The sequence below is a fragment of the Panthera onca genome, chromosome D3 (genome assembly GCF_046562875.1).
Source record: "Panthera onca isolate mPanOnc1 chromosome D3, mPanOnc1 haplotype 2, whole genome shotgun sequence".
Lineage (NCBI taxonomy): Eukaryota > Metazoa > Chordata > Mammalia > Carnivora > Felidae > Panthera > Panthera onca.
The window spans coordinates 28,210,516-28,227,225 of NC_138350.1; the positions used below are offsets into that span (position 1 = coordinate 28,210,516).

The 16,710-nt window shown below is 49.1% G+C and overlaps 1 protein-coding gene across 5 annotated transcripts in view; it reads left to right on the forward strand.

The window, feature by feature from the left end:
* LOC132665670 (mediator of RNA polymerase II transcription subunit 15) overlaps positions 1-16,710 on the forward strand; it is a 67,813-nt gene that overhangs the window by 42,167 nt on the left and 8,936 nt on the right. For 4 of the 5 annotated variants that reach the window (XM_060613023.3, XM_060613022.3, XM_060613025.3 and 1 more), the window contains 3 exons: positions 7,310-7,557; positions 8,657-8,983; positions 10,061-10,186. In XM_060613023.3, coding sequence (XP_060469006.1) covers positions 7,310-7,557; positions 8,657-8,983; positions 10,061-10,186 — 701 coding nt within the window. Of the gene's footprint in view, positions 1-7,309; positions 7,558-8,656; positions 8,984-10,060; positions 10,187-12,481; positions 12,607-16,710 lie in introns of all 5 variants that reach the window. The other variant, XM_060613026.3, reaches the window with a different exon arrangement.

Sequence of the window (16,710 nt, forward strand, 5' to 3'; positions counted from 1 at the left end):
CAGGTTGTGATGTGTCGATGTATTTTTCTCATGCATCACTCATAGTAACCCTCAAAGAGGGCAGTGTCCCTGCTTCTGCTTTGCCCACTAGAGCTGGGGTCGAGCCCAGGCTGCCTGACCCGAGCACCCCCATTCTTTGTTCAAGTTTCCTGTACGAGCATCACTTTGCTCTTCACAGATGCCATGTGGAGGCTCATTCTGCCCACTCTTGGACTGGAACCTTCCATCCCCAGACATCCCCTTCTTTCTTGGATCATTGTTCTGTTCCCCTTATTGACACCTTGCCATCTGACTCTTAGCTCTTTGCTTGATTCTTCTTCTCCAGCTTCCGTGTCCCCTCTTGTCTTGTCAGCATACCTGGTACGTACATGGGGCGGCTTATGGAAGGATGCTCAGGAGAAGTACTGGTTCTGACTCCTTTTTATATGTTACAGAGTGGTTGATTTCTTTTTATCACAGCTTACATTTTATAATAAAAAATCATTTTTAATGTGTAGGAGTTTAGAATGCTACCATTATTTGCCTTGCAGTTTCACTCCTAAGACTTTGTCAGTTCACTGGCAAAGTTTGGGTATCCTGCCCACACCCTCCCCAGTCTGACCTTGGCCCACATCCTGTTTTCAGCTTCAGAGGGACCTGGTCTTTCATGTGGGTTGATGTGATGTGAGTTCTCTACTTTCATGTCCTGCTGCTGCCTGTCAGCATCCCTCTCTCTCTGCCTTTGACCTCTTGTCTGCCTGGTCTACGCAAAATAGGTGTTGTGGCCCAATGGACATTTGTTAATTCCTTTCTCACAGTTTCTCCAAATGGCACTGTGTAGTTAAAGCAGCTTCAGGACAGGGCCTGGGTCAGAGATTTTGCGAGGATTCTCAAAGGATAGTCCAGAATACGCTGTGATAGTCTCCACGTGACCTGAATTAGTCATGGAAACAAACTGCTGACTGTAGGTGAGGCTGGGGGCTTGAGTACAGCATTAGAAGGGAGACAGACTTTTCACTCTGTACATTTTTGTTCCTCAGTGAATTTTATATCATATACCTGTAAAACCAGCTTTAAAAATGAGTCCTATTTCTGTCTGTTTGACAGACTGGATGCTGAGGAACCCTCGTCCTTCTAGACAACTAGATCCTAGATGCATTTTGGATTGTTGGGCCAGCAGAAGGTAGGGGAAGTTCTTTGCCCGGCCATGTCTTGGCCCACTGCAAGATTGGGGAAAGCAAGCCTCGCATCCCTCTGAGTAGTGGGATTTGTGCCGGACCCCTTGGCATCCCTAGTTCCCCCAGGAGCAAGGGCAGATTGGAGAATGCTCCCAGTTTAGCCCTGTGGCAATTGCAGATCAAGCATTGAGCACCACAAATAAAGACCAGAAGTCCTGAAAGGAAGAAGAGATACTATGAGGAGGAACAGAAACAATAAACAGATGTGGAGATGCTCAGGGACCACACACATAATAATTGTTAACTATGGGCTTGGCCTGATTAAAGAAATAAAGGATGGAATTCCAACTGAACAAGCACTGGGATACCTGGTGGAGTGATGAGGCAGCTTTGAAAAGGAACCAAGTAGGGGCGCCTGGGTGGCTCAGTCGGTTAAGTGTCTGACTTCGGCTCAGGTCATGATTTTGTGGCTTGTGAGTTTGAGCCCCGGGTTGGGCTCTGTGCTGGCAGCTCAGAGCCTGGAGCCTGCTTTGGATTCTGTGTCTCCCTCTCTCTGCCTCTTCCCTGGCTCACACACACACTCTCTCTCTCAAAAATAAATAAACATTAGAAAAATTTTTGAAAAGGAACCAAGTAGAACTTGTAGAAACAAAAGTAAAATTATTGAGGGGCGCCTGGGTGGCTCAGTTGGTTAGGCGCCTGACTTAGGCCCAGGTCATGATCTCGTGGTTCGTGAGTTCAAGCCCTGCATTGGGCTCTGTGCTGACAGCACAGAGCCTGGAACCTGCTTCGGATTCTGTGTTTCCCTCTCTCTCTGCCCCTCCCCCACTCACTCTCTGTATCTCCCTTTCTCTCTCAAAAATAAAAACATTTTAAAAATTAAAAAATGAAATTATTGAAACGAGAAGGTAGAGATGAATGAATAGCAGATTTTTTTTAAAGTTTGTGTGTGTGTGTGTGTGTGTGTGTGTGTGTGTGTGTGTATGTATGTATTTATTTTGAGAGAGAGAGGGAGAGAGGGAGTGCACACATGTGCAGGGGAGGGACACAAAGAGAGAATCCCAAGCAGGCTCTGTGCTGTGTGGGGCTTGATCCCACGAACTGAACCATGAGATCATGACCTGAGCTGAAATCAAGAGTCAGATGCTTAACAGACTGAGCCACCCAGGTGCTCCTGAGCAGCAGATTAGATACAACTGAAGAAAGAATTTGTGAACTAGAGACAACATTTGAAGAAATTACCTAGAATATAGCCCAGAGAAGAGGAAATAGAAAATAGGAGGGTAATGCGTCTGGGTGGCTCAGTTGGTTGAGTGTCTAACTTAAGCTCAACCCATGATCTCACAGTTCATAAGTTCGAGCCCCACATCAGGCTCACTGCTGTCAATGCAGAGGTTGCTTTGGGTCCTCTGTGCCCCACCTCTGCCCTTGCCCCCACTCACATGTACTTTCCCTCTCTCTCTCTCTCTCTCTCTCTCTCTCTCTCTCTCTCTCTCTCTCAAAAATGGATAAGCATTTATTTAAATAAAAGAAAGAAAGAAAATAGGACGGTGTGGGGCACCTGGGTTCCTCAGTCGGTTGAGTGCCTGACTTCAGCCACTTCAGATCCTCTGTCTCCTCTCTCTTTCTATCTTAAAAATAAATAAACATTTAAAAAGTACTAAGAAAATAGGAGGGTAAGAAATGCAGAGGATAAAATCAGAGTCTAACAACTAATAAAAGGACCAGATGGAGAGAGAACAGAAGCCAACCAGTATATGAGGAGAGATGGTAGCTGGAAAAGTCCTGCAGTCCTATGCAGGTTAAATAAGGCATCCATGCCTTAACCTGCTTGGGGAAAGCCACAAACACCATAGGCCAGAAGAGTATGTTAGAAATAGCCAGTTTCTAGAATGGAGCAAGACATAGACTCAGAGCACTTGGTGATGGTGTCACGAAGAAAGTAGGAAGTTGTTAGAGCCCTGGGGATAGAGCTGCTGACCACAGTTGTATGCCAGCAAAACTCCCAATGACTGGGGGGGAAGCAGACATTTTAGATAAACAAAGCTTAAGAGACCTTCACTGAAAGGTTTTTATTTGTTCACCATTTCCTCTTAACTCTCATACCATCTTTCTTGTGATGCGAGGTGTAAAATGGGAGAACAGACTTTTTTTTCATATAAGGTAGCAAGCGTGTGTGAATCTAAACCAGTGATTCTCATCCGTTTTGTACCCTGGAGGCTATTTGGCAATGTTTGGAGACATTTTGGATGTCACAACTGCGGGCGCACTCCTACCATGTAGCATAGAGGCTACAGATGCTGTTAAACCTCTCGTGCGGAGGACAGCCCCCCACAACATAGAATTGTCTATCCCAAAATGTCGGGAGGAACAAGGTTGAGAATCCTTGGTGTAAACAAAAATCACCTCTCTAAAATAATAATGCTTCCAGCTAACTCCATACAGACTTGCTGCATTCCAAGCACTGTTTTGAGGGTTTTACCTAGAACAGATTTTTAATTCTTCGTTCAGTGTAGGTACTATTATTGTCTCTTTTCCACAGCTAAGGAAACTGAGGCACAGAGCAGTGACAGAGTTGGTATTTGAGTCCAGGCAGTCCGGCTCAGAGGCTGTACCTCTAGTCATTATTCTGGCCTGCCTCCCCTTGCCCCCCTTTTTTAAAGTAGGCTTCACGTCCAACGTGGAGCCCAACACAGGGTTTGAACTCACAACCCTAAGATCAAGATCTGAGCTGAGATCCAGAGTCAAATGTTTAACTGACTAAGCCACCCAGGCACCCCTGTTCTGCTTCTTAATAGAAGTGTGCTGTGTGGGTGTAAAAAGATAAACAAGGACCATACTAAATGGAAGTCAGGAGGTGTATTGAGGATAAATACCAGGTCTATCAGTACCTGAAACCTACTTTTATTTTACTTTTGAGAAAGAGGGAAAGAGAGCGCACGCGCGCGAGAGAGCGCTCACGAGTAGGGGAGAGGGGCAGAGAGAGAGAGAATTTTGTTTTTTTAGAGAGAGAGAAAGAGCTTGTGTGCATGCAGGGGAGGTGGGGAGGGAGGGAGAGAGAGGGAGAAAGAGAAAATCCCAAGCAGGGTTCTAAGGTTCTTGTATTTGGTAATGAAGTTAAAAATATGGATAAATTTTAAGTTTGGAGTTAAGTATGGTAAGTTAAGTATGCCTGATGAAATTGAAAAAATAATTGCTTGAAAAAAAGGAAAAAGAGGGGCACCGTGGTGGCTCTGTTGGTTTAGCATCCAGCTCTTGATTTCAGCTCAGGTCATGATCTCATAGTTCGTGAGATCAAGCCCCGCATCAGACTCTGTGCTGACAGCATGGAGCCTGCTTGGGATTCTCTCTCTCCCTCTCTCTATGCCTCTTCCCCACACTCTCTGTCTCAAAATAAATAAACTTTTTTAAAAAAAGAAAAAAAAAGGAATTGCTGAAGCAGTATACATAGTTTGTACATTCCAAACCAGTAGGAAAAAATTGAGTAAGAAAAAAGTAAAAATCCAAACAACATGTAAAATTCAGCTCCAACCATCCAACAAAAATATAATTCAGGGGCTGCCTGGCTGGCTCAGTTGGTGGAGCATGTGACTCTTAATCTTGGGGTTGTGGGTTCAAGCCCAGCGTTGGGTGCAGAGAGTACTTTAAAATCTTTGAGGGGCGCCTGGGTGGCTCAGTCGGTTAAGTGGCCGACTTCGGCTCAGGTCATGATCTCGTGGTCCGTGAGTTCGAACCCCGCGTCAGGCTCTGTGCTGACAGCTCAGAGCCTGGAGCCTGTTTCAGATTCTGTGTCTCCCTCTCTCTGACCCGCCCCCGTTCATGCTCTGTCTCTCTCTGTCTCAAAAATAAATAAACGTTAAAAAAAAAATCTTTGAAAATGTATATATTTCAGAAAAGGAAAAAAACTTTGTCAGTTATACTTCAGTAAATCTGGAAAACAAAAATAGAGGGAAAGAAGCTTAAAAAAGGGAAGACAGACACAAATAAGTTGAGAAATACAAGTGATCACAATAAATGTGAATGGACAAAACTTTCCTGCTGAAAGATAGGAAATGTGAGATTGAATGTAAATGAAAGGCAGTGGTACAGCTCTAAGAATAAACCATAAAGCAAGCCTCACTCTACACTCCCACAGTATTGCTGGATATACATCAAACCAAAAAGAATTGGACATCTGTGGGGGCACCCGGCTAGCTCAGTCAGTGTAGCATGCAACTCTTGATCTCAGGGTCACGAGTTTGAGTCCCACCGTTGGACTGAGACTACTTAAATACATCTTTAAAAAAAAAAAAAAAGTTATAACAAAAAGATTTAAAACATTGTATACCAGTAAAATGGCTAAAATAACACTCTGAAATGCTGGCAAGGATGAGAAGAAACTGGATCACTCATACATTGCTAGTGGGGATGTAAAATGATATAGCTTCTTTAAAAGTTAAATGTACAGGGGTGCCTTAGGTGGCTCAGTCAGTTGAGCGTCTGACTCTTGGTTTCAGCTCAGGTCATGATCTCACAATTCGGGAGATCGAGCCCTGCGTCGGGCTCCGTACTGGCAGGGTGGAGCCTGCTTGGGATTCTCTCTCCCTCACTCTCTGCCTTTCCCCCACTCTTTCTCTCAAAATAGGTAAATAAACTTAAAAAGATTAATAATAAAAATTAAACATACAACTCTGCGGTCACACTCTTGGGCATCTATCCCAGAGACATGAAAACTTACCTTCCCGCAAAAACCTGTACACAAATGTACATGGTAGCAGTCACTCCCAAATGTCCTTTATGGTATGAATGGTTGAACAGAGATAGGTATACCATGGAATACGACTTGGCAGTAAAAAGGAAAGCAGTAATGATACTCGTTACATCCAGGATGATCTTCGGAGAATTATGTTGAATGAAAAAGCCAGTTATCCTGTATAGCCCCCACTTACATAACATTTTTGAAATGACAGAACATTAGAAATAGAGGACACCTTAGTGGTTGCCAGGGGTGCTGAAGTGGGTGGCATCACAAGGGATCCCTGTGGTGTTGGAACTGTTCAGTATCTTGACTTCGATGGTGACTGAATCTATCCTGGTGAGGAAATTGTGTAGAATTTAATGTACTCACCCACACAAATGAAAATGCATCCTGATTGTGTTATGTTATAATTTTCCAAAATGGTACCATCAGGGAAACTGGGCAAAGCATACAAAGGGTCTCTCTGGATTATTTCTATTTATTTATTTTTTAAATAACAACTTCATTGGGGTGCCTGGGTGGCTCAGTCGGTTAAGCATCCAACTTCGGCTTGGATCATGAACTCACCTTTTGTAGTTCAAGCCCTGCATCAGGCTCTCTGCTTTTAGTGCAGAGCCTGCGTCAGATCCTCTGTCTCCTCCTTTCTGCCACTACCCCGCCTGCACTGCACTGTCTCTCCAAAAATAAACATTAAAAAAAAAAGAAAACTTCATTGATATATAATTCACATATTTATGGTTTACCCATCTAAAGTGCAATATTCAGTGATCTTTAAGTATATTCACAGAGTTGTGCAACCATCACCACAGTCCATTTTAGAACATTTTCATCTCCCTAAAAGAAACTGCACCACAGAAAATCTTGTAGATGTTTGTTCATATCAGCATGACTCATAACCACCAAAAGGCTTAGAAGCAATGCCTATCAGCTGGTGGATAAGCAACATGTAGGAAATCCATACCATGGAATACTATATGGCAATAAAAAGAAATGAAACACTCATGCAACATGGGTGAACCTTGTAAATATTACCCTCAACAAAAGAATCCAGTCACAAAAGATCACATACTGTGAGATTCCATTGATAAGAAATGTCCAGAATAGGCACCTCCGTAGAGACAGAAAGTAGCTCAGTGGTTGCCAGAGGCTGGGCTTGTTGGCCCTTTTCTTTCCTCTATTATTGTACAGAAATTCCTAAGAAGGTCCGTAATCAACACAAATGCTGCCCGTCACATCTGTCTGTCTTTCCCAAATGGAGTGTTCAGCTCCAGCGGCTGTGGGCCCGCTGTGGGCGCAGTGGGCTGTCTCCCCGCCCTCCCTGTCCGCAGAGCTGCGATAACAGCGGCCTCTGCTCTGGCCTCCCCCGCCCTGGCCTCCCCCGCGTGCCCCGCCTGATTCACCACTCTGCCTCCAGCCCAGCTGCAGCTCCAGCAGGTGGCGCTGCAGCAGCAGCAGCAGCAGTTCCAGCAGCAGCAGGTGGCGCTGCAGCAGCAACAGCAACAGCAGCAGCAGCAGCAGCAGCAACAGCAACAGCAGCAGTTCCAGGCCCAGCAGAATGCCATGCAGCAGCAGTTCCAGGCGGTGGTACAGCAGCAGCAGCAGCAGCTCCAGCAGCAGCAGCAGCAACACCTGATTAAACTGCATCATCAAAACCAGCAGCAGGTACTAGGTGCCGGTGCTCAGCCTCTTCCCGTGGTCCTTGAGCCCTGGATGTGCGCCAACCACAGTGCTGGGTGCGGGGGTCCAGAGGCAGCTGCACATCCTTCTGATGCCTGGTGCCCGGGCTTCCTCCTCCGTCTGGGGGCTCCCCGCAGGGCCTGGTGCAGGGAGGAGGGATAGGCCCCAACTTCTTAGGAGGGTGCTGGGATCGCACAAGGAGGTCCTCTCTATTGGGCTTGGCGTCTGGCCGCGGGCCTACTGCGTGCCGGGGGTGGAGGGCTAGATCTGTGGAGGCTTCCGGGTGCAAGCGATTCATGTAAGAGTTAACTGAAGCAAGAAGTGAGAAGAACACTCCACAATGCAGGAATGCCTGAGCCGTCCTGTGAGCGTGTTTCTTTTGAGTACTTGCATGCCTCCTGTTTTGTCTCTTGAGTGTTTTGGTGCCTGGACGCAGCTCTAATCGAGCCTCATTTCTCTGTGGGGGGGTGGCAGTGTCACATTAGAAGCCCTGCTTATAAAGAAACTGTTTTCTTCCTCCCGTTGTTGGCAGGCAGCATCTAGACGTATTAAGCATCTAACGTCAGGTCTGCTCTTGATTGAGGGAGGGAAGGCCTGAGCGGATCTCTCCACTTTCCCACCCTCCCCAGGCCTTGGCTTGCTGCCTCCATTTCCCAGTGGCCACCCTCCTGGGTCTTGGAGGCCCCCTTCCCCAGAGCCAACTTTTCCCTCAGCCTCACTTTTTCTCCTCATCCTGAAAAGCATACACTGGCCATCTTCCCAAGGCTTGTAGTTTCCCACTCTAGTGACCAGACAAGCATCACTGGAGAGGCCTCAGGGATTTGCAGCCACCCGAGCATTTATCCCAGCTTCGATGGGGCCACACCTCTGTTACCCTTCCTAAACCCTCTGGATACTTCCCTTGAACCTTCGTTCTCTTAGGCTCAGGTGCAGCTGGTGTCTGGTGACCAGGGCACAGGCACATACTTGGGTGTGTCCTCGGTGTCCTGTGAGAGCAGCCCGGACAGGCTTCCTGGGGGCAAGGCTGACACAGGGCCCAGAGGCAGATGGATAACCGACCAAGTACTGCTTATTCTGCCCATAGATACAGCAGCAGCAGCAGCTACAGCGGATGGCACAGCTGCAGCTGCAGCAGCAGCAACAGCAGCAGCAGCAGCAAGCTTTGCAGGCCCAGCCGCCACTACAGCAGCCACCGATGCAGCAGCCCCAGCCTCCCCCTTCCCAGGCCCTGCCCCAGCAGCTGCAGCCGATGCACCACCCACAGCACCACCAGCCGCCACAACCCCAGCAGCCACCAGTTGCTCAGAACCAGCCATCGCAGCTCCAGGCGCAGTCACAGACCCAGCCTTTGGTGTCACAGGCTCCGGCCCTCCCTGGACAGATGCTGTATGCCCAGCCACAGCTGAAACTTGTGAGTACCCGTGGCCTTTGGTGGGCGTGTGGCCGGCAGCTGTTTCTGGGGCTTCTTTGGACATAGGTGGGGAAGGCCCCATGCTGGCTCCCGCATCCAGCTTGACAAGGGGGGAGTGCATTCCAAGAGCTGCTGTACCCTGCACAGAGGCACTGCCTCTGCTGGGCAACAGTTTTCTTCCAAGTAGCATGGCTGACTTCAGCAGTGGCCATGGCATTCTAAGACTGGGTGATCAGGTGGACAGCAGCACACATATTCTCACTGTGCGAGAGGGTGTGCGGCCTCATTGAGCATTCACTGTGGGTTTGCTAACTGCTTAGAATTACGTTTTGAGCGAAGATCCCTGTCATTACCAGATTTTTGAGGAAGGGGATTAATAGGAAATCATGTAATTGTCAGTCTTATTGTGCATCTCTGTACAAAGCATATCTAGTTGGTGACATTGACATGGAGGACACAGTATTATCATCAAGTCAGGCGGAGCTGTGTCAAGGGGCCATTTTAATAGTTTTTTTTTTGCTTACTCGTTTTCATGGCCTTTTCTGTTTTTCACTTATTGAGTGGAAAGGGATGGGCCATGTTGAACTGAGTGGCGGGCAGATAGGAGACCCACAGGGCCAAGCTGGAAGCTGGGGAGGATCTTGAGGAACAAAGTATGGTCACACTTGTCACCTGGGGACTAGCCCCTGGTTTCATAGGTGGGGCTCTTGTAGACCATCAGCATGCTTGGCCCAGAAGTCAAGCAGGCTGGGCTGTGCACTTGGCCTTGGGAGACATCGCTTTGCTTGCAGCAGTAAATGGTAGTGGTGGCTGTATGGTGACATTCCAGTTGGAGGGCCATGCTTCTCATCATAGTCAGAGGAGGTGGGGCTTGGCTCAGAGCCAGACTGGTGTGGGACATTTCTAATCAGCTATGGGATAAGGTAAAGCCAGTGAAGTGATACCACAGCCAGTGAAGTCGTGACAATCCCATCCCTTCTCATGATAAGCTGCAAGATTCAAAGCTCCCACCAACGTAGTAGGTGCTCCACCACGTGCCCGGATGGCTCCAAATCGCATTCTCCCTTCCTCCCTCAGGTCCGCGCTCCAATGGTGGTGCAGCAGCCGCAGGTGCAACAGGTGCAGCAGGTGCAGCCCCAGGTGCAGCAGCAGACAGCGGTGCCGACAGCTCAGGCTTCCCAGATAGTGGGTTCCGGAGTGCAGGTGAGGGCTTTTGGAACCCAGGTGAGGGCCTTTGGGGCCAGGGGCTTCTGTAGGCACTGGCAGGTGCATGTCCACCTGTGCATGGAGCTGGATTTCAGGCACTCTACAGTGAGGGTCCTGGTTGTTTGGATCATGGGCAGTCTAGGAGCCAGCCCACAGGGTCTTCAAGGTGGCCAGCCTGGCTTGGTGTTACCGGATTCCCCCCACCTCTCTTCAGACACCCTCATCTTCCCCCTTCCCTCCTCCTCTGAGAACACACGTTGGAGAGGGTAGCATTGTGGCCTCAACCTCTCCTCAGCTTGGAGTGCAGGGCTGGTGGCAGGTGTGCACTAGCATTCTGGACACGGAAGAGCACAAGTATGGTGGTGCCTGGCTCTAGTGGACTGCGTGGGTTTGTGCTGCAGCCCCTTGCCCAGCACTTTCCCAGTGCTTGCCCCCTGCGCTGAGAAGTGTAGCTGAGGCCCTTCATGCCCACCCTCTGTGTTTTGGATGTTGATGGGATGGAGTAGGCCTTGCCCAGCCTTTCCTGGTAGAGGCCAGATTCTTAATGGTGTTTGGGGTTAGAGATTGGGCCTCATGATTTTCCACAGATCCCCCATCCTGCTGGTGCCAGGGAGAAGAGGCATCTAGTCTGGGGCTTTGGTTCTGTCTCCACCTGGCAGTGGGAACACTGGCTCAGAAGAGAGTATTGGCTTTAGATAGAACAGACCTGTTAGGTGAAGTGCCACCTGCCCAGGTGCTGCCCTGAGCTGGGGTGCCACGCCACTGCCCCTGCTGTGCTCCTATCCTGCTCATTACCAGCGAGTCAGCCAAGCTCACTGTCAGGTGCACAGCACCACATGTTGAGCACTTCTGGGATGCTGCGTGTTCTGTCAGTGTCTGATGACATCTCACTGTGAGGGAGGCTCAAACTGGGTCCTGTCTGGTCTCAGCCACGTTGCTCCAGTCCATGGGAAGCTGCCTGAGAAGTGTGCGAGTAGAGGGACCTGAGGTGTTTGCACAGAGCTAAGACCTAAAGCAGATGTGTTCTCTGCACTCAATACCCTGCACTGAGCCCGTGGATAGGGCTGTTCTTCTGGTGGTTACTCTCCTCTCTGCTTCTGCTTGGGGAGGACCCAGCCCAGCCAGCGTGGGAGCTTGACTGTGGGCTCAGTCACCCATAGAGTAACCTTGATACTTTCTTTCCCCCTCATTGGAGTGCAGAGGGCTGCTAAGGCACAACTAAAGTAGGCCCAGGACTCTTCTTTTTCACTGGGGACACTGGGAAGATTGTGACACTGATTGATAGCTGGGGAGGAGGAAAGGGTCATTGCTTGAGTGTTTATGGGTGGGTTTGCTTTTATGAGGCACGTGCCTTCAAATTTATCAGGAGTGGTATCCACCTCCCTCCCATGCATCACAGATCAGATCTTCCCCACTTGCTATCTCTCTCTCTCAAAAAAAAAAAAAAAAAAAATCCTCAGTTAATGCTATTTTATGCTGTGTGATGTATATGTGTACGTACATACATGAATGCTTATTATAAACATATCCTGCTGTCCTTAATTGCCATCTTGTTTTTGGACCTTGAGATTATTTGCAGTTTTTTGCTGTTACTGATAATGTGTGTCCTGATGTGTGGTTCTGTGAAAGAAGTGCTGGCTTTGGGAGCCTGAGCACACAGTCCTCCATTCCTGTCTCTCAAGTCCGCCCTCTCAGAGCAGAAAAGAGATGTCCTGTGGCGCTCGCCAGTGCTGTGGCCCTGATGGATGGCTGAGACTCTTAACTTGGGGCGAAGTGTGGTAGTTGGTGTTTCAGGAAAATTAGTAAGCCCTGAGCCTTATACATCAGGTTCGGTTTTTTCTGACATTACTTGTGTAAATGAAAGGTGAGGGGCGCCTGGGTGTCTTGGTCGGTTAAGCGTCTGACTTCGGCTCAGGTCATGATCTCACAGTTCGTGGGTTCGACCCCCATGTCAGGCTGTATTCTGAAAGCCCAGAGCCTGAAGCCTGCTTCAAATTGTGTGTCTCCCTCTCTATCTGCCTCTCCCCCACTCTGTCTCTGTGTCTCTCAAAAATAAATAAACATTAAAAACAAAAACAAAATAATAATAAACTCTTTGGGGTGCCTGGGTGGCTCCCTGGATTCGCGATGCCAACACAGGCCTCCATGCTGTGAGCTTGAATACGTAGGCCAGGCTGCTCTCGACCCCCACAGCCCAGTGGGCACTCCTGTCTCAGGCTGCACGCCCCTTTCCACCCACCCATGCACTGTGTTTGTTGCAATCACCTTGTCTGTTATCCCTCTGACCTCAAGATGATCACTGCAGCCTTGGCCCAAGGTGTGAGGGAAGTAAGAGCCCAGTTCCCGTTCACCACCACCACCTCAGCTGCCGTCCATTCAAGTTCTACCGCTTTGGGTGGACAGCCTTCTCAGCACAGGTACTTATGGGGCAGTGCCCAGGGCCCCCGGAAAGCTCAGGGCCCTGTGAGTACCTTTGTGAGGCACATTGTAATCGTCAGTGACTTCCTTTGCTGTGGTCCTGGAAGTGCCTAACCAAGCTCACATGAGCCAAGCCCAGCTTCTGTTTCTTGAGGGCATAGGAGTAAACACCTGTGTTTATTTGCATTTCAATACTTTGGGTAGCTCTGGTATTTTCATTTGGTGGAGAAGATGGGAGCTAATTTTCTTACGTTAAAGTTTAAGGTTTTAGGGGTGCCCTGCTGGCTCAGTCAGTGGAGCATGTGACTCTTGATCTCAGGATCGTGAATTCGAGCCCCACATTGGGGATAGAGTTTACTTAACAAAAAAGAAATGAAGAAATTTAGTGTTTTAGATAGTTATGGTAGTGCCTCTTTTTGTGGTAACATAAAACTGAAGCTAAGCAGATAGTTTTGCTTTCTTGAGCTGTGCGGATAGTTACCAGCCATATGTATGTATTTACATTTAAACTAATAAAAATTACATTAAAGTAAAACTCCAGTTCCTTAAGTTGAAATTCAATTACATATCAAGTGCCTGGTGGCACCATGGGGAAGCCGGTGGCTATTATACTGGACAGCACAGATTGTAGATCAAGTCAAGCTTGTGGAAAGTTCTGTAGGACTGTGCTGTTCTAGAATTTCCTGTGTGGAGTGTAGAATTTACTACACACATTCCTTTCTAGGTATATAAAGACTTCTGTGTACATCACACGTTTTCAGAGATATGAATTCCTGGCTCTCCATTACTGTATGACATCTGGAATTCTTCCATGGTGTATTTGTTTGTTTAACAAATGGTCGCGATGTGCATTCTGTGGGCCAGGCCCTGTTCTGAGATTCTGAGAATAAAATGGTAAGGAGGTTCCCTCATCTTACGGGCTTTCCATTTTAGTGGGTTTGCTGTGAAAACTTCAGACTTGCCAAAACTGTAAGATTCCGTTTCTATCATAAGGCAGATAGATGCATCTCTAATCCTAGCAGACAATCCTGCCCTTCCCTGATGGCGCATGTGCAGACACTGCCATTGCTGCAAGTGAGGGAGGTAGTCTGTGCAGGGCACTGCCATCGTCTGTCTGGCCCTAGGCCCTGTACCATACTGCCACATGCCACAGAAACAATGGCACGAGCTTTCCTGAGATCATGGCCTTGCCATTTGGCAGCATGGTCTATCGTCACTCTTCCTGCCTCCTGACCCCTATGAGTCACCCCAGGTGTGCCAGTAGCAATTGCTCATTGACGAGTGTGAGTTCTTTGGCATCGGCCTCCCATTTGGTAGTTGTTGCATAACAGGAGGCAGAAGTAGCTAGAATCTGCTGGTAAAAAGGCCTTATGACAGAGCTTGCTAGAGGAACAGAAGTTGTGGGGCAGGAAAGTAGGCCTGTAACCTAGGTGGCATGGAGGGCTGGGCAGGGCAGAGCCCGGGCACAGCTCCTCGCGACCCAATGCTGCATAGGGTCCTCCACATGACTCTTGGCTCGGGGCTCCATCCCTTGGAGCATCAGGCACCTGCAGCCCCCAAGCCCTAGTACCTGCCCACATGCCACTATTGAGTGTCTCCCATCCTGGTTCCTTTGATTCTCAGCTCTTTGACCTAGAGCTGCTTGTTTTCCTTTCCCGCAGCCTCTCAGTCTCCATTGGGTTGACAGGTTGGGTTATTGGGTGTGGGGAAATGACCTTGGCATCAACATGCAGGGCTGACTTTTGTAAGACCAATAAAATCCCTAACGTTTTGAGTATGTGGTGTATGCCAGGCCTTGAATTACTTCTGTGTATGGACTTGTTCGTTCTCACTGCAGTGGGTCTCAGTTCACACATTTAGGAGAAGTCCTTGTAGTCACCCCTTCAGCAGTGGTAGGTGTCCACTTCTGTCTGGCCCTCTAACAGTGCTTGAAGCTGGAGGAGCCACTGCCACCTGCAAAACAGACCCAAGACGCTCAAATTAAATCCTCGGCCCAGGCTCCGCATCCTTCCCTCTTCCCACCCTGACCTCTCAGCAAGGTCCTGGCTTGCAGGCTCAAACCCACTCCCCCAGCCTCCTTCTTCCACCCCTGCAACAGTGGCAGACACATTGTGGGCATTTGGCCTGCCACAGACCTGGCTCCAGAATTGGTATGCAGCTGTTTTTGTGTCTGTGCCCTCCCAATCTAGTCCCTCCTGAGAAAAGCTAGTTTATTCCAGAAATGCATCATTACAGTGTAGCCAGAAGCCAACCCTGCCATCCAGCAGGCGCCCCAACTGAGCCCTCAGCAGCCACCAGCACCTTCAGACCTTGACACAATGTGCACAGTGCCTATCTGGTTTATTCTTTCCTTGCGGCAACAAATTGGGTTCAGGAAAACAAGCAGAATAGAAAGTCTGTTCTTCTGTCAGCCCTTCAGGAGACAGGGCTCTCTCATCTCAGCCTCTTCTTTGCCCCCCGACCCTGCACTGTGTCCCTTGACTGCATCTTCATATTGTGGGGGAGCACTTCATGATCCTGACAACAATGACAAAGCTGGATTCTGTGCTGGACACATGCTGGATGACATGCCTAGCACAGGAGTCCAGAGGGTACTTGGGATCCCTGGCAATGTAAGCAGATGGCGCCATAGTGGAGTCCATATTCCTCTTTACCCTGTAGAGTGACTCCTGGGGATGTGTCATGTACAGGGGCCAGGAGTATGGGGCAGTTCCAGGGATGTCCGGTGGGCATGGGTGGTCCCAGGAGGGTTAGAGTATATGGTGCCACCAGCCTCTCCACAGGTTATCTCATAGCACATAGCTCCCCAAACCAGTCTTTCTGCCCTGTAGCCCAGCAGCCTGGCCCTGCCGCCCACCTGTGCTCTGGCTGTGTCCCCTCTGCTTGAACTTTGCCTTCCCTTTCTACTCCCTTTGGGACATTGTGCAGGGTCCCTTCCCAGATACTTTTCCTTGCTCCTTAGGAAAGTAGATGATGCTGAGGTGCCTGGACTCCTCCACTAGTCATGTGACCTTGAGCAAGTCACTTCCCTCTGAACTCTCACTTACCATGTGTGACATGCATGTGACAGCAGGCAGGCACTCAGAGCTCCCTCCCCGAGCAGGTGCAGCACTAGTGTCCAATGGCGTGTGCTAGCTGCTGTGACAGACCTACCTGTGCCGCTTGCAGAACGTGCCTAGGGAGGGAAAATGCAGAGCTGGGTCAGCAGTTTTCCCTTCTGGAGGACTTGATACATCATTAATGGGACACAGCCATCTTGCTCCCCTCTGCCCCAGAAGCTGGCTAGACCAGATGTAAACCTGAAGACCTGGGGGGGTTCTATCTCATTAGCCACCTTGCTAGGCCATTTCTTTCCTTCCTCCCTCCCTCCCTTCCTCCCTCCCTCCCTCCCTTCCTCTCTCTCTTTCTTAAATTTTTTTTTTTTTAATTTTTTTTTTTTTAACGTTTATTTATTTTTGAGACAGAGAGAGACAGAGCATGAACAGGGGAGGAGCAGAGAGAGAGGGAGACACAGAATCGGAAACAGGCTCCAGGCTCTGAGCCATCAGCCCAGAGCCTGACGCGGGGCTCGAACTCACGGACCGCGAGATCGTGACCTGAGCCGAAGTCGGACGCCCAACGACTGAGCCACCCAGGCGCCCCTTAAATTTTTTTTTTTAACATTTATTCATTTTTGAGAGAGAGACAGAGCGCAAGTAGGGGGAGGGGCAGAGAGAAGGAGACACAGAATCCGAAGTAGGCTCCAGGCTCTGAGCTGTCAGTACAGAGCCCAACATGGGGCTCAAACTCACGGACTGTGAGATCATACCTGACTGAAGTCAGATACCTGACTGAGCCACCCAGGCGCCCTGCTAGGCCATTTCTTTCTTGACGGAGGCCTTTGCATAGCCCCTCATCCTGGGTGTGTCCGCGGGATTTAGGAGGCCTGGGAGCCTTGGGATAACCTGGAAGGCCTAAAGGCCTGGGAAAGGGAATATGCTGCCAACTGAATTAGGTATTTTTCCAGTGGAGTTGTCAGATGCAAAGAGATCTGGATTGGATATAGGGAGCCTAGGGGTTTCCTATGGCGGCCTGGAGTGTGGATGTGGGGAGCCTGAAGCTGG